The 25,702-nt window shown below is 48.3% G+C and overlaps 1 protein-coding gene across 1 annotated transcript in view; it reads right to left on the bottom strand.

Annotated features, from left to right (window-relative positions):
• Window positions 1–1,997: 1,997 nt before the first annotated feature.
• Window positions 1,998–25,702, bottom strand: part of Wwc1 (WW and C2 domain containing 1) — a 154,085-nt gene continuing 130,380 nt past the window's right edge. Inside the window, exons 16-23 of the mRNA XM_075941329.1 lie at window positions 21,353–21,493; window positions 19,585–19,676; window positions 12,492–12,624; window positions 11,129–11,293; window positions 6,239–6,331; window positions 4,863–5,096; window positions 3,923–4,044; window positions 1,998–2,805 (exon numbers count right to left, since the gene is read on the bottom strand). Of these exons, the coding sequence (XP_075797444.1) occupies window positions 2,739–2,805; window positions 3,923–4,044; window positions 4,863–5,096; window positions 6,239–6,331; window positions 11,129–11,293; window positions 12,492–12,624; window positions 19,585–19,676; window positions 21,353–21,493 (1,047 nt within the window). The 3' untranslated portion in view covers window positions 1,998–2,738. The remainder of the gene's footprint in view (window positions 2,806–3,922; window positions 4,045–4,862; window positions 5,097–6,238; window positions 6,332–11,128; window positions 11,294–12,491; window positions 12,625–19,584; window positions 19,677–21,352; window positions 21,494–25,702) is intronic.

Below are 25,702 nucleotides of genomic sequence, written 5' to 3'. Positions count from 1 at the left end.
TGTCAGCTGGAATGGATGTGTTGACAAGGCAAAGGCAGACAGGCAATAAACAAACTTTTCCTTCTTCCATTATCCTTATATAGACTTCCAGTAGAAGGTGTGGCCTTCTTTTAATCTAAAAGTGTGCCTTCCTGGCTCAAGGTCTAGATTGAAGGCATGTGTATTCCTGTAGCAGGAGGCCGCTAGTTCGTTCCTGTCCGCTTAGCCCCGAAACAATCACACAGAAACTGTATTAATTAAATCACTGCTTGGCCCATTAGCTCTAGTTTCTTATTGGCTAACTCTTACATATTAATTTAAGCCATTTCTAGTAATCTGTGTATTGCCACAAGGCTGTAAAGTTCAGGCGTCTGTCTCTGGTGGGGATACATGGCATCTCTCTGACCCCACCTCCTTTCTCTCAGCATTCACTTTAGTCTTCCTTCCTTCCTACCTTCCTTTTTTGTGTGTGTTTTTCAAGACAGGGTTTCTCTGTAGCTTTAAAGTCTTTCCTGGAACTAGCTCTTGTAGACCAGGCTGGCTTCGAACTCAGAGATAAGCCTGCCTCTGCTTCCCGAGTGCTGAGATTAAAGGCATGCGCCACCACCATCCAGTGATTCTCCATTTCTTTACTTAGGATATATTTTAGCCATAGAAGTATGCATAGCACAAAGTATTATCTGCTTGCTTACCATTAGCTAATTGCTAATGAACTCTCTTGACAGAAACCTGGCTCAAAGACACAGAGCCCAGTACTTTCTCCTTAACCCTTTGTTTACGGAGGTCAGCAGTCAAGGATGGGTTTTGACCCTTTTTCTCCCTAGGCGCCTAAGACATGGACTTGCATGAATTAGAATGCATGTTCCAAAGACAGGTAAGACAGAAATGGAAAAGTGTTCATCCCAAGGCAGACGCTATCATCTGTCCTGTTGCAGAAGCACAGGCTTTATAAAACTTAATAAAAATTCCCTCCCGATACTATCCTATATGTTTCTGCATTTTATTATTTTCGTTTGCATCTTCGTATTCTTTACTATATTTCTAAATTCCCATGCCTCTACTCTGGAGAAAGGTATTTTTGTCGAGGCTGGCCCCCGACAGTTCACCAGTCTTCAGTCTTCTGTGAAGAGCAGCAAGCATTCTTAACTGCTGGGCCATCTCTCCAGCCCCATTAATCATTTATTTATTTTTGGGTGTATGGGTGTTATATGTGCATGTATGTGTGTGCACCATGCACATGCTTGGTATGCCTAGAGACCAGAAGAGGGTGTCAAGTCCCTGGTACTGGAGTTACATATATTGTGAGCCACCATGTGGGGGCTGGGAATCAAACATTGGTCACCTGGAAGAGCTTGAACTCCTGCCTCTATTCCTCAGGTGCTGGGACCACAGGCATATACCACCAGACCTTAGGTTCCCAAAGAGCTGAGCAGCCATATTAATCTAGTGAAGAAATAAATGGAACTGAAAGACCCAGATAAATCCAGACCCCTCTAGCAGGAAAAATAGAGCCAAAAATTCTAGCAGGAAGAGAAGAGCCAAAAATCTAGGTTAGCCCGTTCAGTGTGACTCTGTTTCAGGAAGTAGCTGAATAGAAAGTTAGATTATAATCTTGAGAAACAGGGAGTTACCCCCTTGTGATTATCACTGATATTTTCAGAATTTTTCAGTGATCACTGGTATTTTCGGAATTTTCCAATGACGCCCTCCCTACCCCCTTTGGATTACTGGGTTGTGGTTTCTTCCCCTAAATATCCCTTCTCCCAGCTACTCGGGGTCGAACTCTCTACCCCTATGTGGGAAATGAGCTTTGGCCCCAGTGCACTGGCTCCTGCCCTGTCAATAACCCTTGTGTGATTGCAGCAAGGATGGTCTCTCATGAGTTCCTGGGGGGTTGTGTTATCCCGAGACTTGAGTGAGGGTCTCCCGCTCCGGAGGTAACAAACACTGCAGGATTGGGACGTGAGTGAAGCCAGAGGGATACACGTGAAGGATGCCGGGAAACAAGGGACAAGGAGCTCTTCAAAGGCCACTTTATTGATAGAGATGAATCGAAATGCCGATCTCCGCAGCCCTCCCCTCACTCCGTTAGCGGCTTCACTGGGCGTCCGAGTTGGGTGTAGCCTGTCACCAGTTTGAGCTGGCCTTACACAGCCAGCTTCATGCCGCCTGCTTCAGGTCAGGCGGCCACATTCAAAAACACATCACAGCTCACAAAGATCCGTGGACAATCTTAGAATCCCCCCGACGGTTTCTGTACACCCTCCTCTTTGTAATATTGTACAAAATACGTTAACTAGGGCAGGTTAGCTGTGCTGTGCCGGCTGCAGCACTTCTTGAGGACCACCGTTCCTCAAACACGACCTTTTATTGCAGGGAAATCTCTAAAAGTTGTTGCTGTACAAAAAGAAAACTCTAGACAATTTGAAGAGGAGCAGCCACTTAACACTGCTTCAGTTCATTTAAATTTTCTTTCCCAAAAATACATTCCTAAATATACAAACTATACAATCTTGTCATTTTAATGCTGGTTTTTTTGTTTTTGTTTGGTTTTGTTGTTGTTGTTGTTGTTATGGTTGCTTTGTCATTGTTTAAATATAACAAGAAAACCTGAACTAAAAAGTCTGTCAGTCTTCAAACCAACAAGAGCGCTCGGGGACTTGTGACTGGGTACCTTCATATATTGCCTCATAAATAACTGTAGCCACAGTCAACCTTCACAGCATGGTCCGTGCAACAAAGAAATACTTTTCTGGTGGTTAGACGTCATCTGCAGAGAGAGCTGGGATGTTCATCCGGGGCCGGGTGAAAAATGCCATCTTCTCTCTGTGACGGAGAACAGGTATCTCAAGCTCACTTGGAATATACATGGACAGGAGACTTTCTGCTTTGGGTCTGAAACTCAGAGCATCATATATGCCAAGCATACAGTCTGCTGCTGAGCCAGTCCCTGGGCTGGGCCATTCTTTGTTTAGATACTGTAGGATATTTAGTGACAACCCTGACTACGAGTAAATGCTCTTAGCATGTCTGAACTCTGGCTGTGACATATGAAACCCAGCACTTGGGAGGCAGAGACAGGTAGATACCTGTGAGTTCGAGGCCAGCCTGGTCTACACAGCGAGTTCTAGGACAGGCTCCAAAAAACTATAAAGTCAAAACAAAAACAAAACAAACAAAAAAGCAAAAACAAAACGAAAAAAGAGAATACATTTAAATAATTGAATACATAAATAAATGACTCAATCAATCAATCACCAATCAATCAAAAATCTGTGGACTCTAAGCATGGTGGTACATTCCTCTGGTCCCAGGAACATGAGAGGATGATGGAGAAACATATCTTGAGTTCATGATTTTGAGGTCTTAGCCACATAGACCCATCTTAAAAAAAATTAAAAAAAAAATCAACATTGTCAAAAAACCCAGGTTGGCCTTGAACTCACAATGTGGTGGACGGAGAGTGACTCTAAACGCCTTTGTTTTGGGAGGCCCAGGCCAGATGGCATTTGTGACCCTCCTCTGACATGTGTGGGCCCAGCAAGGCAAGGACGCAGCTGTGATCCTATCAGGCAGGCAGGCAGGCAAAGCCAGGAAATTAGGTGAGCATCCATAGCACTCCACTCTCCCCAGCTGCTTTATCACCAGCCAGGCCTCTGCAATTACCAGTACTGGAAAGGCTAAGAGGAAAGGATGAAGCAGGTGGCTCATTCATTAAACAACAGGATCTCACAAATTAGGCTGAGTTGTGCGGGGACCGGTAATGGCAGCACAGTGGTCACAGCACTAAGGGAGCCTGGCAGAGACGGAACAGCTGTTCCAGCATAGGCTACAGCTCTATTAGCAACAGAGGCAGTGCCCGGAGCGGGGCCTAGGAAGGGAGAGGCGGCAAAGACGGGCTGGCTGGGGAGAGGAAGCCATCCGTCTAGGATCATCGGCTCACCTGAAAGACTGCACTTCTGGTGGCTCCTTGCAGCTCTGGCCGCGAAGCCTGTGCACGTCCTTGGCGGCCGCCCTCATCATCTTGTCTGTTTGCAGCTCACTCTTGTGCTCTGCACGATCCACCTGTGAGGCAAAGCAGACAAGGGTTGGGCATGGGAGAGCGTCCTCTGGTCTGTAGGGCTTCCTACTGGCCAACGGAGACAGGACCGTGGGATCTGCTTAATGGAGAAGAATAACGGGCTGTGCTCACATTATCTGCCTATGAGGCCCTGATGAGGGGCCAGGGAACAGAGTCCTGTGTGTGCCTGCAGGAAATGAGACGAGAGATGCCCAGTGTAGTGTACTTTGGTACCTACTCCTCAGGCGTCTGGAAGGGGAGATTTTACAGTTGTTTCAGTTTTACAGACCAAGTCTCAGATTGGATTGTTTGTCTCGGAGACAGGGTTTCACTTTAGCTTAGTCTCGACTAGAACTCACTATATGGTCTAGGAAGGTGTTGAACTCCTAGTCATTTTTCTTCTGTTAAGTGCATGGCCCACCTGGATGAGGTACTTGCAACATCCGATGATGTTGGATTAATGGTGAGGGGTACTGAGTCATAAGCACTCACACAAAAACATCGATGATAGGGATGGAGAGATGGCTAAGTGGTTAGGAGCACTGGGCTGCCCTTCCAGAAGGCCTGAGTTCGATTCCCAGCACTCACATGTCACACGGCAGCTCTCAGCTGTCCGTAACTGTTCAAAGGGATCCGGCACCCTCACACAGACAAAACACCAATGCATGTAAAGTAAAATAAATAAATCTTAAAAAACAAACAAAATATCAAGGGTAAACACCTGTAGAGCCAAGTCAAGGGCTTCCTGGTTCCCTGAATACCCTCAGGGGGCCTGCAGGGGCATCACAGGGCTGTGTAAAGGCCGCCATCCAGTGGCACTTACCCTCTTCTCCAGCATCCTCAGCAGCAGGCGGAAGCGCTCGTCTCCACGCAACCATTGTGGCAGCTCCTTCTCCCCATGGTTCTTGGCTTGCTCCAAATGCTCCTTTAGCTCCTTCAGCACTGAGATCTCCTGAGTCAGCTGGCTATGCCAGGTCCTCGTTGCCTGTAGGTCTAGTTCCAGGTCCAGCGAGGTGCGGATCAGGCGCTCTGTGCGCACGGACTTGACAGATGAAGGCTGCAGGGGTGGAGACGATGCCCACATTCACCAGAGGGCTCAGCCCAGAAATCCCACAGATCCTCGTCCCCTGGTCCCCAAGATCCACCTTCCTTTATGTGAAGGCACGCCCGTCTTACAGGACATACTCTCACAGTCATACAGCCTGCGTCTGATGTATAAGGTACGCTACTTCAGTTACCCCGTTTCACAACAGCCCTCCAAGGGCCCAGCTGTTACTGTCTCTTACCTACTGAGTCATTTCCCCATCCCCACCCCCCAAGCAGAAAACAGTTGAATAAAGAAGTTATAGAAATAACTACTCATGCTTGGAAGAATCAAACACAATGTCATCTTCTACCTGGTCCACAGCCCAAGCAGAAAACGTTGGTGAAGCCAAGTGGATCAGCCCTTTTTAAAGTGACGCAATGAACGGGGTGGGGGAAATTTTGGGATACGTTCATAATAATGAAGGTAAAAATCATTTCTATTAAAAATGATCTCAATATCTGGAGAGGATGGTGATTGAAAAAAAAAAAAGAAGTTCTAGAATATTCTTCCAGATCGAATACCTGTCTACCTGTCTTGCTATCATGGTGCATGTACAGGCGCACCCAAGGATGCATGTATGTGTTCACATGGTCCACATGTAGAGGTGAAAGGACAATTTTGTGAAGTCGGTTCTCTCCTTAGACATTTACACGGGTTCCCAGGATTGAACTCAGTCATCACACGGGTTCCCAGGATTGAACTCAGTCATCACACGGGTTCCCAGGATTGAACTCAGTCATCACACGGGTTCCCAGGATTGAACTCAGTCATCACACGGGTTCCCAGGATTGAACTCAGTCATCACACGGGTTCCCAGGATTGAACTCAGTCATCACACGGGTTCCCAGGATTGAACTCAGTCATCACACGGGTTCCCAGGATTGAACTCAGTCATCACACGGGTTCCCAGGATTGAACTCAGTCATCACACGGGTTCCCAGGATTGAACTCGGTCATCAGAGTCGTGCCGCAAGCACCTTTACAGGCAGACCCATTCCGCCCACCCTGGCCCACGCCCTCTCCTTTCCTCCTGACACGCCAGTCCTCGGCTACCCACAGACTTTCCAGAAACGAAGAGCACCAGGCACACAGAGCTCCAAGGTGAATCTTACCCGCTTCATCCGGACGCTTCGACGCTCCAGGGAGTTCCGAACAAAAGGTGGCTTCTTGGATAGAGTGGAACTATCACTGTCGCTTCGATTCAGCTGCAAGAGAGAAACCAAACCAGGCGTGGTAACAGGGTGCTCTGGAAGGTTTAGCAGGAGCAGGAAGGGGATCATCTTCTTAAACTCGAGCCGGGGTCATTGAGCTTCCTATTCCAGGCTGTGATTTGAACTTCCCAATCTTTTAGAGTGACCGGTCACTAAACACGCACTAGGTTTGGAGTGTGCTGTTCTAGCTCACAGTTGTCGCCACATGGTACTAAACGAGATGGGACATCTTGTTGCATCCTCATAGCGCCGTGTGGGAACTGTCCCCATGTTCCACACAGGGCACAGAAGCTCACGAGTTCTGGAAGCCATCCAAAGCTGTTAAGGAGCTGCTCAGCAGAGTTTGATGATAGAATGTCACCAGAGCATATGCCGTCCCTCTGTCCTACCATGCGAAGGGATGCTTACAGCCACTACTCTTTGTCACCCAGAGAGCCTACCTTTAGTGTCTCAAATAGAACCACTTTTGAGACAGGTACTTGAGCCAGAGATGTAGCTCAGTGGTACAGCACGTGTTTAGCATATGCCAGGTCTGCAGTACTGCAAGCGAAGGGATGCAGGGGGAGAAAGAGGATGCTCCAAGGCCAAGGAGCCACATCTTTACAGAGAAGGCACGTATAGGCTCTGCAAGCGTTGAGCTCAGCCGTTCTCCCCATTCAAATCCCTCTAAGGGCATATTTTTCAAGCTTCCCCAGAGGACTCCATTCTTATCTATGACAGTCTTTCTTTCCCCATCCGGTGGGTGATTGGGGACTTATTTCCTAAAGGGGCAAGGTTGACATGGGCCCCACCACTGCACCGGCTTGGCAGCTGTCAGTTCACCGCGGTGGGACTCTACAGAGAAGCTATTAGTGTCATTATTTTCGTGACTATTTATCATGATTAAAGATAATGACATTAACAGTCCCGTGCCAGGCAGAGACTGAACCATACCAGGAACGGGGGGGGGGGGGCAGTGATGCAAGCGGTGACCACATGGGTGGAGCCCCTGCCTCCATGTTTGGCGCCTTAGTAATTGTTTTATTCAAACATTACAGAGAGAAAAAGATGGTTTCACAGTTCACCAGCAGAGATCCCAAATGGAGACGTCAAGGCCCAGTGTGTTACTACAGGCCCAGGCTGTGCATTGTGCTGTGAAATTAATGCAGAGGAATCTACCGGTGGCGGGAGGGGCCAGAAGAGGGCCTCACACTTTATTGTTTCTACTAAAGGTGGCTTTCTTAAAAAAAAAAAAGTGTCACAGTCTACCCCCTCTCCCCCGAGTTATCAGAACAATTGATCCTTAAGACCTGGATGTTTTTCTGTTATTAGATAGCAGGAGAAAGAACATTCTTGAACTTCACTTTTTGTTTGTTTTTATTTTTGGAGATGGTCTCATGCAGCCCATGTTGGCCCTGCACCCTCTATGCAGTTGAAGCTGGGCTTGAATCTCCTACCTCCGCCTCCTAAGTGCTGGGATTACATGACTACACTACCAAACCAGTCTTGACATCACTTCCTCCTATTTCCAAACAGCCCAATAGGTTTAATCTCACACATGAAAGAGAATCATTACTTTATTACTGCTTCTATTTAACAAACGAGAAGAAATGAGGCAGAGAGCATAGTAATTTCTTTTTTCTTTTTCTTTTTCTTTTCTTTTTAGTTTTTTTGAGACAGGGTTTCTCTGTAGCTTTGGAGCCTGTCCTGGCACTAGCTCTTGTAGACCAGGCGAGCATAGTAATTTCATGTCCCAGGAAACATGTGTCCCTGTAAGCCCGGGGCTCTTGGACATAGAGACAGGAGAATTACTGCGAGCCTAGCTCTGGGTTCAGTCAGAGACTTCGTCTCAAGGGAACGGGGTGAAGAGTGATGGAATGGGATAATGAATGTCCTCCTTTGGCTTCTGCGTGTGTGCCCGGAAGCATGGTGTGTGCTATGCACACACACATGGGTGCATACACATCCCAACTATACACACATACGTTCACGCACTACAAACACATCAAATCCCAACTACACACACGCACGTTCACGCACTCACAAATACATCATATTCCAACCACACACATGCACATCCACTCACTCACACACCGAAAAATAAAAATAATGAAAATTATTAAAAAAAAAAAACAAAAAAAACCCAAAAATAAAAAAACCCAAAAAAATAAAAACCATTTCATTTTGTTGTAGCTGAAGGTGCAAGCCCACCACAGGACAGAAAAACCCCATTTTGTGAAACTTGGTCAGAAACAATGCCCATCTCCTGGTACGGAAGCTGATGGGCCTTGTGTCTCACTTTCCTGGCCCTCCTTACAGCTAGGGTCAGGTCATCAGGTCAGGACTAGGCTGTCAATTGCATCCGATTGTCCTAGGCTTTGAATCCCAATCCAACGCAGCTTTCTACTACTATGTCTTCACACTCAGGCCTGCTAGTCACCGTGCTGCACGAATGTACCACGTTTGCCCATATCTCAGAGAGAAGCTACCAATGAACGGCAAGCGGAGCGAACAGCAGTAGCAACCAGATTTTATACGGCCAAAGGTGGCATGAAGCTGTTAGAGGCACCAGTGTAGCAGTGCCCGTGCAAGACACAGCTCCATATGGCATCAGATGCCTGAAGCCACAGATGGCACCTACCCGAGTTTACGAGTTTCCTCTATGCACACATATAAAATAATGTTTTGATTCATAAAATAAACACAATTAGAGACTGACAATAACTTCCTATAGATCTTAGCAATTTTGCATATGATAGGTTTTCTTTCCTCAAGTCAGAACGTTTGCCTTTTCACTGAGGAAAGACTTACAGCTTCTGGGGTGCATCTCAACGGCAGGCTTCCCTGCTCTTGTTATTTGGGTCACCATTAAGTAAAATAAAGATTACTGAACATAAGCATTTTGATAGCATGAAAGTCAGTCTGATAACAGATGGCTGTTGTGCCTGGATGGATGGGTCAGTAGTTAAGAGCAATTGCTGTTCCTGCAGAGGACCCAAGTTCGGTTCTGAGCACCCACAGTAGGGAGCTCACAGCTCCAGGAGATCCAATAGCCCGTCTGGCTTCCGCAGACACCTGCACTCAGGTGGCACACACTCACACAGATACGTACATGTCCATTAAAGGAGAGCTGGCTACTAAGTGACTGCTGCTCTGGCTGCATGAATGAGTAACACTTCTCTGATGTGTTGATGCATTCCATCTTAACAAAATCACTATTGTACTCTAATCCTGATGGAAAATGAGTCGATCAGTCATTTCCCCTGCCACCACCGATTTCCCTTGGCGTAACTTCTGATGAGTGGTATCCACTTATTTGTATTTGATTTTCATTGCATGTTCAAATCAGTCTGCAAGAACTGAGGTCTTAGCTGTTACCCTAAAGCCTTCTCTAAATCGCCCTGGTTGGGTTTGCCTCTCTACAGTCGTGAGCTGACTTAACTGTAGTACCCTTCAGTGGAAGGCAGGGTCTCCCACATCAGTATCCTGTGACTTCAGGAAATCCCACATCTCCTACAAGCTTTGCGCCCCATATGAGCTTGGCCTGCATTACTCCCACAGATGCTGATCCGCCTGAGTGATTAGCTTGAGACATTAACCCAGAAGAGAAAGAAAGTCTCCATTTTCACTGGGAAGGGCTTTGGGAAGGTTTTCTGGGGGAACAAAACTGAGAGGCACCCAGTGAGTTGAATTTGTGTAGTTTGAAATAATGAAAAGATGAACTTCTCTCATTCGGTCTCATAACTTTAGGCCTTGAAGATGGGCTTCTGGGACCCCGAGAAATTCCCTTTCTCCCTCCATAGCCAAAGCTAGGGTAAGTGGCAGAATCAGAGTGTGGTGGCTTCTCAATTAGAAGAATAGGCAGGAAGGCTGTGTTTTCTGATCCTCATGACTCAGTGGGTCTGCAAAGTTCCAGACAGGGGAAGGTCCTGCAAGCATTACAGAACTCAGGGCAGGCACACACTGTCTTAGACGCACTACCCTCATGGCTAGATGGGAGCAGCCGCTGGTTCCAGAGCCCAAGCAACCAGAATGACCCCTGGGACTTGGTAGGTGCTCAGACCCTCAATGCACAGCCGCATGAAAGAAAGTAGGCTCCTCCAGACAGGATTCAAAGAGTTGGATAACCAGGAAAGAGGTGAGAACCCTATCACAGGGGGGCAGCCAGAAGAGAGAGAGCCGGGGGAAGTGACCAGCAAAGCCCAGCCCTAGGCCAACTGCTGCCATCAGAGAACGTGTGGCCTGGGGGTCCCACAGAGTCTCTTCTTCCACTTTTTCCACCTCCACCAAAGAACTGGAATTTAATGTCAAACTTTATTGCTTTTTAATTTCTTAAACTAAAATGCTAGCAAGAGGCTCAAGAGCAGCCTGAAACTGGACTGAAGTAGAGCTGTTGCCTAGCATGGGAGCGGCCTAGGTTCAGCCTCAGTAACTCAAAAGCAACAAGCAGCCACCACCCGCCACAATAGCTGGTGGCCGAGCACCTGGCTAGGTCTGTGCGGGGCTATTAGAATGTTTGAAAGTAGGGAAGATGCTCACTGGCCATTCCACAGAGAAGACTCCTTCTGAGCTCAACAAGTGGCCATTCTGAAGGAAGGGCCCGGTGTGAACAAGAAGGAAGGGAGCTCACAGGAAGTACAGTACAGTTGATTACAGGACTGTTTACCAAGTCTTCCCTGTTTTTACCCCCAGAGATGCCTACGACACACTGTGAGAGTCAGGCAGGCTATGAGAGGGACACCTATTTGTATCCGGAGCCGGATCAGAGCCCCGCTGCTCCCAGGGGAGGGGAAGGCACCATCGCTTGCTTACCCGGCACACGTACTGGCTCTGGGGTCCAGGTGAGAAGGTCTTGGAGCGGATGATGGTGTTCCCTCGAAGAAATGGCCCTGCGGAAGGGGCACCCACCCGCCGGTCCTTGGGCCGCACCACTGTGGGGGATGGGGCCACGCTCTCGGTATTGGTCTCTCTGTCCACCTGAGGAAGAAGTCAGTCTTGACACGAGCGTCCACAGAGTCTCTGGGCCCTCTCTTGGTCTACTTGGCAACTCCCACTTCTGGTGCCTCACTTTTGGCTACAGGCCAAACTTCTTTGGCTTTCACCATGCTGGCTTAGTCAGCTGAGCCTACCAGAAAGGCAACCCAGGCCAGAGCTCCTCTTCTCCTGTTCCCACTCTTCTACTGCATGTACTGCTGGGAGAGTGAGCAGGCACCAGCTCCTGTAAGCCACGGTGGCACTCAGGTTCTGGCGTGCTGACCATCCACCCCACGTACTGAAGCTACAAACAAGACCTTCAAGGTCCTAGTCATAACTCGAATGTTTTCTTCTGAAATCATGGAGGCAACTAGCAAACCTCCTTTTGGTTGCAAGACTATGATAGAGCCAAGCATGGTAGTATACGCTAAAAATCCCTGCACTAAGAAAACTGAGTTCAAGGCCAGCCTAGGTTATATAGTGAGACGCCATCACAAATCAAAAAAGTGAAAGAGCAAACTAACACTACCACCACCCCAGACCATCATTTTCTCTACCTGCACACAGCAGTCACCAGCAAAAGATGGACATAGACACTAACTTAGCCCAGAAACTCTTAGCAGGAACTATCTCAGTACCTGCTCAAGTGTGACAGGAGCGCCCCCTGGTGGGGGAAACTGCAGAGACACTCCTTGGTGTATACAAGGCAGAAAAAAAAGTCCTTGGGTTTTGCTCTAGGACTCTCTCCTTCGCCAGGCTCTGGAGACTCTGTCCCAGGGCTCTCTGTTCAAGAACACCATGTGTCTTAGCCACAGCATCCTGTGGACTCTGAGATAAGAGATCTCCATTCCAGGCCTATGAGCAAGGCTCGTGTTCCCATGTGAATTTAAAGATGAAGAAATGGAGGCTGGGTGGGAGTGAAGTCATCCACCCAAGACTACACAGGGAGGGGCAGAACTAAGACCATGTGACTGCAAGGCTTGAGATCTGGTTAGAGAAATAGGGAAGCCACAAAGGGCAGAAGAAAAGATCGGGACCCATTAGTCCCTTCTGGTGCACCGTGTCTCCAAATACGATTCAAAGGGCAGGGACAGCCACTTCTGGGCACACTATCCACTTAGCTATCCCTGACGCTGAGAGCCTTTTCTGATGGCCCAGACATTGTGATGAAATATTATCTCCCCAGACCAGTTCTTTTTACCTTTAGTGTTGGGTACTCCTCTGCCTCTGGGGAGACCTTTTCAGCGAAGACATCTTCCTCTCCCTCCTCCTCCCCTCGCTCTTCCTCCTCCTCAGCTACTGCTTCATTCTCGCTGGTCTCTTCCTCGTACGTCCTGTGGTGACATAATGCTGTGGTCAGTCCCCCAGACACCGTTCCACCTTTACTCACCTGCTCCAGAGTGCATCCAGGCAGGGCTCCTGAGACTTATGATGGTAAGGGTATTTATCAAAAGGACCTCAGTATAGGGCTGGGCTGTGGCTCAGAAGCACAGTATGTTCCTGGAATGTCTGATGGCCCAGATTCCACCTCTAGAACCCCAACAAAACCAATTTTCCCTTCCTTCCTTCCTTCCTTCCTTCCTTCCTTCCTTCCTTCCTTCCTTCCTTCCTTCCTTCCTTCCTTCCTGTGTGTCTGAATATGCATCATAAGGATGGAAGTCCCCATGGAAGCCAGAAGGGGGCATCAAGATCCAGAATATTCTACATCAGAAAGGGGCTACCCTTTCCACTCAGTCTCCCTGGTGGCTAGCAGTGAAGCTTTCCGGTGTAACAGACCAAATTTGATTTCTCTCGAGTTTCATATAAGCAGTCAAGCAGTACATGCTCCTGCATCTTTGGCTTCTGTTAGTATGCTTTTGAAGTTCAGCCAGGTCCTACAGGCACCAGTAGCTCACTTCCTTCTTATTACTGAGTAGTATTCCCCAGGATGTAGTGTGTTCAGCACTTCATCCATCCGTGTGCTCCGAACTGCAACCATCTCACCAAATGGTCACCGTGACTGACGTTTCTATGAACCCAGGGACAAGTCTTTGCTATGGAGCCTGGGGTCACTTCTGTTAGATATTGTGTTATTGGTTGAGGCCACCAAAGTGAAATACCACAGAACTATATTTCCCACAGTTCTGGAGGCTGGCATCCAAGACCGAGGTTCCAATACATAGCTTTCTCCTGAGGCCCCTGTCCTTGGCTTGCAGGTGGCTCCTTGCTGCTGTCCGTGCTTCATCTTTCCCATAAGTGCTTGGTGTCTCTGTGTGTGTCGCAATTCTCTCTTTTTATAAAGATACCTATCAGGCTGGATCAGGTCCGCCCTACTTTAATTGCCACTGCAAGGCGCCATCTCCTGAGGCAGTCACATTCTGAGGTACAGGCCCTCAGTATGGTTTCACCATAAGAATTTGGAGGGGGCTGGAGAGATGGCTCTGCAGGTAAGAGCACTGGTTGCTCTTTCAGAGGTCCTGAGTTCAGTTCTCAGTAACCACATGGTGGCTCACGACCAGCTGTAGTGAGATCTGGCGCCCTCTTCTGGCCTGTAGGCACACATACAGCAGAACACCGTATACATAATAAATAAATCTTTTATTTTTTTTTTAAAGAATCTGGAGGGGTGTACAATTCAGCTCATAGAATTCAGGGATTTACTGAATTAATGACTGTACATTTGCCTTTTAATAGAACCGGCAGAGTGAGTCTCCGGAGTCATGCCGTCACTACGGTTCCAGCAGCAACACAGCAAGTGAGCGTTCCAGCTCCCTGGCGACACTCGCGACTGGCAGCCATTGCATTGGGAACAGCCTTGCATCTTATTGTGGATTTTTTTTTTTAATTATTATTTTTGAGACAGGGCTTCATGTAGCTGAGGCTGCTCTGAACTCCTGGTTGACGCCTGCCTTATTCCAGCTCTAGTTGGGGCTTTTTGTGTCGTAGGAAGCCTTTGTAAAACATTTCCCGTACACTTATTTATTATTTATTTGTCCATGGCTATAGTGGGGATGGAATTCAGGACCTCATGCACACTTAGGCAACCGCTCTCTGACCGAGCTGTGTCACAGATAACGGAATTTCCTATATTCTCAGCTAAAGCTTTATCCTTTCAGTTTTGATGTTTTTAGCTCTATGATCCAAAACAGATTCATTTCTGATTGAGGGGAAATATGAATAAAAATTAATTTTTCCATACGTATAGCTAACTGTCCCAGCACCGTTTCCTGAACAGCCTCTGCCCTGTTGCTCTCTGTCCCCTGGGCTCCAGGGCTGGAAGGACTCGTGAGGCTAATAGATTACACATGTTGGGTGTAATTTACATCTTGACTTCTCAAAGATGTTCACTGCTGCCAGGCCATGGCCTGTGTGAAACACTGTCACCATGCTGAGCCACCAGAAGCCCAGCCAAAGCAGAGCCTGTGACACAGAATCCTGTGAGGCACTGTGGGGGAAATGCAGCGTCTCCCTGGGGGTTCCCCAATGGGGAGAGACAACCCCCATTTCTCGTCACAGCCCTGCGACGGAGACTCCTCTCCACTGCGAGGGAGCTTGCGATAAGGGGAGTCTTGTTCTCCTCTGTAGCCCCAGACACACAGACCCACAGTTGTGTGGACACAGAGCAATCTGTAGGATTCACTCACCAGCCCTGCTGGGCTGCTTCAGAAAGTCAACAGTACTGAGGGAGGGCGTGCTCACCCCACAGGTTCAGTGTGAAGCGTGCAGGCTGATAGCCTCATCCACTGTCACAGGGGAGCTAGGTGGCTTAGCCTAACAGAGCGCTTGACCACTGGGCTGGTCTCTGATATTTCACTGTAAATCTGATTGGAATGTCCCAGGACAGGAAAAAAGACCCCACTCGATCTCAACGGTGCAGAGAAACAAAACACACGTGGCATCCTTCACCCAATGCAGCTCAAACAGAGCAACCAACACAAAATGCCAGCTGATGTTATCCCGTGTTGGTGAAGGGCTGGAAAACAGACATGTCCCCGTGCAGAGCGAGGATGTGAGCAAGCGATGCTCGCTTCGTATGCAGGTCGGTTAGTGGTAGTATCTGTCAGATCATAAACAGGGACTTCATCAGTTTCTATTTCAGCCATGCTGGAGACTGAACTCCGGACCTCTTTCATGCTAGGCAAGCACTATATCCCCAGCCCTAAATGTACATATTCTAGGTCAGTGTAGTCGTTCAGGGAAGTGTTGGAGAGTAAGTTTAGTTTTAGGGTATTTTAGTCGCTGTTGGTGACAGTGTTTCCGGCTAACAATCCTACCCAAGAAACACGTTGCCTTGTGTGTTGAGATGTGACATGCTCAGGCTCAGGGACACAGCAGTGCCACCTGTCACCATCACCCCAGACAGACACACATCAGGGCCTCTCCCTTGCATGTGTATGATGAATGCAGGTGAGTGAGGGCGTGAGGAGGCCATGGCGTACACATGAGGGTCGGGGGTCAGAGGTCAGAGGACAACTTTCAGGAGTTGGTCCTCTCCCTCTACTGTGTGCGTCCTGGGATTGCACTCAAGTCTTGGTGGCAAGTGTCTTTGCATACTGAGATAGTTCACTGGCTCCTCCATGTTTCCTAATAACCAGGGTCTTGTTTTGCTCGTGACCCTTCAGCGGAATGAATGCAGTTTTCTCCTGAGGTGTGGACGTCCTCTGTGCTTGGGAGGCAGAGGACAGAACTGAGAATTTGAGGCCAGTGTTGCTACAGAACAGAGCAAGAGAGAGAAATGTTCCTCTGATACTTGCAGTAGAGGCATCAAAATATTTTGAAAAAAGAAAAGAGGGGGGGGGATAGCTGAGATCCATTGGGCCTTAATACTGTAGGTCAGTGCCCGAGTGCTGGGGGCTGGTCTCTGGGAGACCTCCACTGGGCTCTGAAGCTGAGCAGGTGCACCGAAGCTAGTGACCGCCCGACGATCAAAAGCCACCTTCAGGCCTGGGGGAGGGGGCTGCAGATGGAGCCGCCCCACCAAAGCAGCTCTGAGAGGCCTGGCCCTTTTTGTAAGCTGGCATCTGGAAAGTGTGAATGGCAAGGGGTGGGGAGAGAGGGGGCCACAAGGGGAGCAAGAACAGAGGTGGTTGCTAGGAGACGGTTTGAAAAGTTTCAGCACTAGCTTGGAATTCAGTAGCAACCACTGATCTCATGCCAGGCTGTGGGGAGAGGGGACCTGGGCTGATTCTGGCATCAGACCTGAGCCTGGGTGACTGTCAGTATCAGGGTTGCCAGGGACAGGGAGCGGGAGACAGACACTGTGACCAACTGAGAAACAAAGGAATACAGAATTCCAGGGGTCTGGTACGCTCTTCATCACACGGAAAGATGGTTAAAGAGGAGTGTGTATGTCAGCAACTATTTCCAGCGGGCTCCATCCAGCCTGCTGCCTTGTTTCTTTTTGGTTGCTGTTGTTTGTTTTGTTTTTTTATTCCCCTGGGGATTTTAAGCCGAGAAATGCTTTTCCATTTATATTTATTTTCGTGTGGAGACAGGGTCTCAAAGTATCCCAGGCTAGCCTTGCACTCACTATGTAGCCAGCTGGAAATCTGATTCCCCTGCCTCCACCTCCAGAGTACAATGACCGGAATCACAGGCAATGTGGCATCACAGCTGGTTTAGGGAGTGCTGGGGAATTGAACCCAGGACTTTGTGCATGCTAGGCAAGTAAGTACCAATTGAACTACACCCTCAGCCCATTTTTAAATGACTGAAAATAAATAAATAAATAAATAAATAAAAGTCGGTGATCACTGTGGCAGGTACAAATGCTAAGAAATGTCAATTCCAGTGTCTACACATGGTGTGTCAATGGAACACAGACGTAGCCACTGGTTACTCATGGCCCACACTGCGTTCACACTGTAGAGGCAACTTGAGGAGACGTAGCGGAAGCTGTGTGGCCACAGCAGATGGTATCTGCCATCTGTTCCTGACCAGGAAACATATGGTGACCCCTGGAGTCAAAGACTGTAATGGAAGGCTCCCTCCACGAGCAATTACAGAATCTGGGACAACAACAATGGTAACACAAAAGAGTTATTGAGCGTGTCCTCTAGGTTGGTGACTGCAACAGAAAGGCTGGTCTCTCTCTCTGTGCACTGCAGTTCTGTTCCCAGCAGCCAAGGTATGGGAGGGGGGGGGCAAGCGTCCACCAGCAAGCACGGTTTGTGTATACGGAATGCGAGTCAGCCACAGTAGTTGTCACCTGTGACAACACAGAAGGACCTGAAGGACATTAGGCTAAGGGAAAGGAGCCAGGCACAGAAAGACACACACTGCCCAGTCTCCCTTATGTGTGGAATAAAGAAGTTGACCTCACAGCGATGAGGCTAGAGTCAGGAGGGGAAGAAAGGAGGTGAGTACCACGTGACTCAGAGAGCAGACCGTGTTCTGCCTTGCTACAGCACACTTTGGCTACAGTTCAGAGCAGGTTGTATGAAAGAATGGCTAAAAGAAACTGGACCTAGGGCAGGCTGGGGCTAGAGGATTATGCATGAATTTGAGGCTAGCCTGGTCTGCGTGGTGACTGTCAGGCTAGCCAGGGCTCCATGGCCAGACCCCATCTGAGACAAAACAACAGAACAACAGCCAACAGCCAACAGAATGGCAGGCGAGCAGAGTCTACATGGTGTTCTTAGACAGTGGCTCTTGGCCTTCCTAGCACTGTGACCCTCTGGTACAGTTCCTCATCTTGGGGTGGCCCCCAACCACACAGTTGTTTTCATTACTACTTCATAACTGTAATTTTGCTACTGTTATGAATTGCAGTTTAAATATATGTGCTTTTTGAGGGTCTGAGGTAACTCCTACGAAATTGACATTTGACCTCCACAGGAGTCACAACCCACAAATACAAAATATACTGGTCTATGAAGAAGATATGTCAGCCATTAGCATCTGTGACTACGACACACTGCACAGCTACCTACATATGATACTGTCACCTGTATGAGTCCAATTAACTACGCGTCAATTTTTTTTGAAAGTATAAGTGCATAGTGGCACACCTTTAATCCCAGCACTCTGAAGGCAGAGGCAGGTGGGTCTCTGGGAGTTCAAGGCCAGCCTGGTCTACCGAGAGAGCAAGTGAGACCCTGTCTCAAACAACAAACAACAAACAGGAAGAACTACCTTGCTGAGGTTACAGAGACAGGATTGACACCCTAGCAGAGGTCACGGCTGCTGAAGTGTGTACTGCTATCCTGTTGTCCACGGGAAAGAATCCAGCCGCATCAAACCTTACACAGTGCAACGCTGTGTCCCGTGCTCTTGTCTAGACATTCTGATTGGCTCAGCAAGAAGGACTCCCTTCCTGTCCGGAGTAAGTCATCAGCATTGCTGGACAGCTCTGTCCTCCTTTTAAATATGGGGAGACGGCTGGCTGAGCCAGCAGTTTTGAAGCTCGCTACCCTCGAAGGCAGAGAGAGTTCACCTGACTCAGATCTATTCCGACCTCTTGGCTTCAGAGACAGAAACTTGATTTTCCCAGCTAAGCAATAGTGCTCACTCCTCAATCTCCCTCACAGGGGGAGTGGGATAGGCAAGGAGAAGCAAGAGGAAGCTGCTGAATGTGACTTGAAGAAGAATTCCTGGCTGTGAGATACACAAGCATATTCATCTCTAATCCTTCAGGATGGACGATTGCTTCAATGGTGAGGTCTCAGTAAAGACAGCAAACCAGAGAGAGAGAAGGAGCCTGAGTTTCCAGTAACACCATGGAGCTTGGGGATTGGATTGTTTCCTCCTGTTCTTAAGCAACAAAGGGACAACTTCAACAATTTCCTCTTCCTCCTTCTTGTCATGCTGGGAATTGAACTTAGGACCTGTGTGTGCTTGGCAAACCAGGACTTTCTCATTCCTATCGTTTCTTCCGTCTCTTCCTAGTAACCCAGTGCAATTCTTACTGTACAATACACAATTTATAGCAAATGATTCAAATTTAAAATCTATAGTAGGGCTTAAATTTTTTTTCTCTGTAACTTAGACTTTCCTCGAACTCACAGCAGTCCTTCTAGCATCCCAAGTGCTGGGATCACAGATGTGAGCCACCATGCCTAGTTTTAATTTTTTTTTTTTTTTTAGCCCAAATACATGTCAGCACACCAAAACAAACAATAACATCAGGCAAGAACAACGCATGGGAGATTTATGGAACATAAACTGTGAAAGGGTTTTAGGTACCACTGTGCCAAACGAGCCTTGTTGCCTGCCGAGACTGTAAGCACAGGTCCTTGATGCTCCCAGCGGGACCTTCGCTTGGCTGCCCTGAGGTCAGGGATCTCCGTACTAACCCCGAGGGTGCATTCACTTACCAGCTGCCCTCCAGGGTCTGGGAGCCACTTCTCCCCTCCTGCCTCTTCTCCAGCTCCACAGCTGTCTGTTCCAGCAAGGCAGACACAGTATCCTGAGAGACAGAGGCCACCAGGTCAGCGGGGGCTCCAGGTGCCACCTTACCTACCTCTCAGACATGTACCCCTCCTAGAGAACACAGGGTAAAGCCCGAGGGTTGGAGCAGTCAAGCATCTGGCCCATGGTCACCCACACATGAGAACTATTGTTTTGGTTTCACTGGCCAGTCTGCGTCTCTCTCTGTGTGTGGATCTACTTAGCAGAATTAGCTTAGCAGTGAAGGGAAAACATTAGGGCTCTGATTGGAGGAGATCAGAGAGCTGTGTGCCAGAGTCTTTGTGTCCCATGAACCATCAATGACACAGCAGTGCAGTAAGGGTCTAGAGAGAGGGAAGCACTGTGTGCTGTGTGTCTGGGGACAATGACTCAGTGGCAAGTGGGAGACTGAAGACGTGGAGGGCTTCCAGGAGAAGGAACTGAGTGGTGCCATTACTGAGGAGGAGGGTGTGACTTGAGAGAATTATCGAATCTCTCCGGCCCTCATTTTCTCCCAGCGAGCACTAGGAAAGTCTTTATGGAGATCATTTCTGATGATCTAGGCACAGAAGAGTCGCCTAGCAAACAGTATTCAGTAGACAGCCCCTGACATCTGAGCAAAGACAAGTCGTGGCTTTCTGATCACATGGTTAATTTACCACCATCCTCAGCCAGGGGTCGGGGTGGAGGTCGCAAGGCTAGGAAACTCCTGACAAGTTCTTTGGGGAAGGAAAGAAAGAGCTAAAGGCAAGGACCATGGCAGGTGGTTTGCTCACATATAGCAGCTCACTGAACCACACAGCCATCACGCTCTGCAGAGAGAAGCCAGGAACTGGGGGCGGCTTTTTGGATGCATGTCTTTTTTTGGTTTTGGTTTAGAGACAGGGTCTCTTTGCATAACCCTGGTTGGCCTAGAAACTGCTTTGTAGAGCAGGCTGGCCTCAAACTTTCAACGATCTTCCTGTTTCTGCCTCCTCATGCTGGATTATAGGCATGCCAGAGATGGTATAGGGATGTTTTCCAACAGTTAGTGCTAAAACATTTTCAAACCAAAGCAAGGAGAACATTTTCAAGTAACTCAAAACCAGCTGCCATTTACCCAGCCCTTGCAAGAAGCACTCACTAGATCCATTTCTTTAAAGTTTCTCAACAACCTATCTCAAACTCCTTATTAGACACAACAAAACAAAACAAAACAGACAAACAAAATGGAGGCTCAGAGAGGTGACGCTATCGCCCAGCCGGAAAGAGCCAATTCTGAACAGCCTTCCTTAAACTTCCTCCTGTCTCAGGTTCTCCAGAAAGAACTATGGTCTCAATCTCCCAGCTTTCTTCTTCCCTCTGTATTTCTTTTATTCAGGATCTCACTTGTGTTAGCCTGGCCTCATCACTGAACCACGAACCACTCATATAGCCCTCTACATCACTTTGAAAAAACTTCAAGTTTAGTTGTTGTTGTTGTTTTTTAAATCAGAGAAGCAATATAAGGCACAGCAGAATAAAGAAGAAGAAAATAAAAACCCTCAAGGAGCAGGGTCGTGACCACTCAGGGGAGACCGTTCCTGGATGGCCCTCTCTTCCCCCAGTTTCTGCGTCCTCCTACCCAGGGCTCCTTTCCTTCACCACTGCAAGCTGGGATCTGGTTCATCAGGCGCTGCAGGGGTGGGGCTGGAAGTGCCCACTTAGCCCACTCACCATGTGGTCGGGCCCTGTAGCTCCTGCTGGTTGAGGTTCCCTGCACTGTTTCTTCAAGTATTTGTAGCTCAGTAGGTTGTACCAGCGTGTTGACCTCTCCCCAGACCGGCAGACCTCAGCCAGGCTGATCTGGGCGCCTCCCTGTTAGGGACAAACAATGAGAAATGTATGAATATGCCAGCTAGTGGAGACAACACAAAAAACAGCAGTCCCTGTGAGATAGGGGCGGAGCCTCCTAGCAGGGTTTCACTATGCTGCCCCGGCAGGTCTCGTGTGAACTTAAACCCCTCACGTAGCTGGGACTAGGGGTATGTCACCATACCTATTTATACACCCCATCCCCTCCCTTTTTAAGAGACCTTGAATTCACTTCGTCCCCTACCCTAGTCCTGAACTCAGCCTCCCGAGTGCTAATTTTACAGCCATTATGCCACCACATTCAGCTTCTATGAATGTATATATCTAATGTCTTCTGACACACTCTTCACATGGCCGAGGCTGGCCTCAAACTTGCTGTACAGCTCAAGATGACTTTGAACTTCTGATCCTTCTGTCTCCGCACCCCCTAGAGTTGGGACTATGGGTATGTGCTACCAGACTCACATGCGGCCCATTTTTAAAAACTGGTTATTTCAATTTTGATTGTTGATCCTTCTCCTGCCCTGAGCTGGGTTAGGTTCTGGCTTGAATACTAAGGATGACGAGGGTCCCGACACAGCCCCATTTCCTAGCAGTTAAGAGTCCCAGGGAGCAAAACACTGAACAGGCAATTACAAAAGAGGTTGTTTTACAATCCTTATGGGAGGACTTTGCCGGCATCTTGCAAAATATGGATACATTTTACCCCGCGGCTTGGGAATCACACGTGTAGACATCTATCATGTACTAAACGACCCATGAACAGAAACCTTCATTTTGGCTTTCTTTGTAATAGTACAAAAAGTTGCTATGTAGTTGAGACTGGCCTTGAATTACTAATCCTCCTGACCCCAACTTTCTGGGATTATAGGTGCTCATACAGATGCAAAACCAACCAACCAACCAACCACACACACACACACACACACACACACACACACACACATACACACACACACACACACACAGATTTGCACTATGTCTGAGGTACAAAAGGTGGAATAACAAATCTAAATGACTACTGAAAGAAGGTGCATGGTAAGATGGGGTCAGTGACAAAGAGTGGCAGCTTTTCCTGCACCCTTCTTTGAAACACACAAATGCCCTCCTTAAGTGAAAAATGAAGAGCAGTACACTGACCTACCTCACCAAGAAGGGACCTGTTCAAGTCTAGTATCCTCCGATACAGCCCCAACCGGAAGCCCTGCAGGCTAACCATACTCTTCCTTAGGCGTTTAAGAGTTCCACCCAGCCCTCTTCAGAAGAGCTCAGGACAGGTTTGGGGTTCGGCTCGCCCCCTTTCCCCTTTGTCTTCACATAGCAGTGGCTGGGTCAACGGATGGCAGGTGTATCGGAAGCCAGCATGTAAAGCAGGCCTCTAGTGGGGAGTGGGCTCACCTGACCTAGAGGCTCGTCAACCCACCTGAGAGCCCATTTCTCTTTCTACAGGATGGGCAGCTAATGCCAACCTGAGCACAAGACTGAGCCCCAACGGGATGCCACAGGTACAAAACGCCATGCCATACCTTTTCCTCATGCACAAAGTCACTTAAAATATTCTATAATTACCTTCAGGCTAGGAATACAAGGTGTATCGGAAACAAACAAATTTCCTATTTAGACTTCAATTCCAGCTCCAGCATATCTCATTATATATGAAAATATTATAAACAAGTAAAACAAACAAACAAACAAATACCCAAATAAACACCCCCCCTCCCCAAATCTGAAACCGTTCTGGTCATGTGTTTCTGACAGGCAGGGATATTCAACCTAAAAGAGGAGGAACCAGATCATGGCGCAGACTGCTAAGCCTGGGTGACCAACAGCAGCTTCTGGGAAAAGAGTGTTGTGTAGGGAGAGGAAGTAAGCAGGCACTTTGCTATTTTGACATCAGTTTCCTCAGTAGGGGAATGAGGAGAATCGTTGCTCTATGCAGGGCTCAGGGGCGGTGGGTTATTGTCATTTCAGGAGTTAAGTGGCTGGCACGCTCCAGGCACCAGAATAAATGTAAGTATATACAAGAATATGTATATTACTCTTTTATTCATTCAACAAGTATTCCCTGCAGCCAGAAAAGCGTCTAGAACACGATTCCTCCCCAAGGGATGACAGTTTCCTGGGGAGACATACAAACATACTGGATATTGCAGTTCGGAACATGACAGGCTGTGTCTGAGGGACAAGCTGGGGAGGGATCGTGAGAACGGCTGGGGAAGCGTGACACTTTTATCAGGTTATTCTTAATTGATAACGAGATGTGCTGCCTGACGGCCTAGGCTCACAGGCATGAATATCCCTCGCCTTCCCAAACTGGAAGCATTTGGAGGGCATTTACAAACTCACGGATTCAATAGACACGATTTACTGAATAGCCTGTAAGCGCTGGTGTTTGCAAACCCTCCAAGCAGCCAGACTGTGGGGGTGAGGGGCACTCGGGGTTTGGGGGAAACCAGTGATGGGCGGTAACTTCAAAGGATGCCACACGGCACTGCTTAGGTGTATTTTCTGTCCAGTCGCACATCGGCAGAGATAGGTTTTGCCAGGTCAGCGACATCAAGTGAAAAAGGAACAAGGGACTCTATTGTAACGGCCACACACTGGCGTCTGCCCTGGCAGGACCCGAACTGAGGGACACTGGCCTTAGTGGCTGGGTGGAGGCAGTGTGATACCACACTAGCACAGGAGGTAGCAGTACCGATGACAATCTTAGCGAAGGCAGGCTATGTGTTCCCCTAAACCTGGGGTGCGTGGAGGTGAGAGTCTCTAGTCACCCTGAAATGTAACACGGTGTGTGACAGGAACACATAAAGAAGGTGAGCGTGTTCATGCCGGTCCTCGGTCATTTCACCGGATGAAGTGGTCAGGTAACTTAGTCTTTTGGAGTCTTGCTCATTCCCTAAAATGAAGATCACCCGGATACCTCTTCCTGGGGCTGTGCTGAAGGTTAAATAAGGGGTTCTTGGCCCAGTGGCGAACTCACAGATGCTGCTTGTAAGACTGACTGAAGATTTGAACACAGGCTGGCGATTCTGCAGCCCCGGCAAGACAGGGGAACGCCGAGTAGAGCAGAGAAACTCTTTCCCCCTCCTATCTCATGGCTTGTCCTCCTCAGCCACCCAAACCAACACTTCATGTTCCTAAAGTAGCCAGGCAAGGAGGTTTCCCATTGGTCATGGGCAGCAATAAGCCACTGTAAGATCAGCGGGTTTTCTTTTTTGGCTGTTGCCATAGCAACCAGCCATGGCCAGACTTCAATTAGGAAGGTAGAATAAAAGGCACCCACTTAGGAGAAGAAAACAGGATTTAGTTTCTTCCCAGGGCTGAGGGAAAGACTCGCCAGAGAAGCCTGGGTCTGGAAATGCTTCTCAGTATCCACCATGTTCCTGAAACCATTTTTGCCACCATTTGTGGTCTTCAGGGAGCCCTGAGCTAGCTAAGAAAGGACACTGAAGGGCTCAAATGTACACCCTGCAGAGAAGGGGCCCAAATAGAGCTCTGCTACTGTGTTAACTGTGTGACCCAAAGCAAGATCTTCATCTCTGTGACTCAGTTTCCCACTGGTACAAATTACCTATTTTTATAAGACAAATGAAATCAATGGGGAGAATGCTTGTCAGGGACCTAATTTGGTGTCTGTCAGAAAAATGTCACCCAACTGACATTCACTGCTGTATTTGTGTCCATGGTAACATCATCATAAGAGGTGTGTGTGTTTTTTTTAAAGATTTATTTTTTATTTATTTTTATAGTATTCTGTCTGCATGTATGCCTGCAGGCCAGAAGAGGGCACCAGATTTCATTAAAGATGGTTGTGAGCCACCATGTGGTTGTTGGGAATTGAACTCAGGACCTCTGGAAGAACAACCAGTGCTCTTAACCTCTGAGCCATCTCTCCAGCCCCAAGAGGTGTGGTTTCTGTCGTGGGCCGAGTAGGAAAATGGCTGAGGCTCATACACACTGAGTACTTAGCAGGTTCCCAAATCTACAGTTGGACCAGAGCACCAGGTAACGCAACACTTGCCACAGGCACTGAGTGGGGGCAGCACTGCAGGGATGCTTCATTGGACATGAGACCAGACGGGATGGTTGGCAGTAAGGGCCACATTACAGATTTGGGAACTGAGCCTGGCATTGGAGACTCTCGGATGGCGGGGCTGGGAAGGGCCAGCGGGTGACTTGTCCTTATATCCTGAGGGGGCGGTCCCCAAA

This window comes from Microtus pennsylvanicus, chromosome 11 (assembly GCF_037038515.1).
Source record: "Microtus pennsylvanicus isolate mMicPen1 chromosome 11, mMicPen1.hap1, whole genome shotgun sequence".
Taxonomy (NCBI): Eukaryota; Metazoa; Chordata; class Mammalia; order Rodentia; family Cricetidae; genus Microtus; species Microtus pennsylvanicus.
This window is presented reverse-complemented; position numbering and strand designations above follow the sequence as displayed.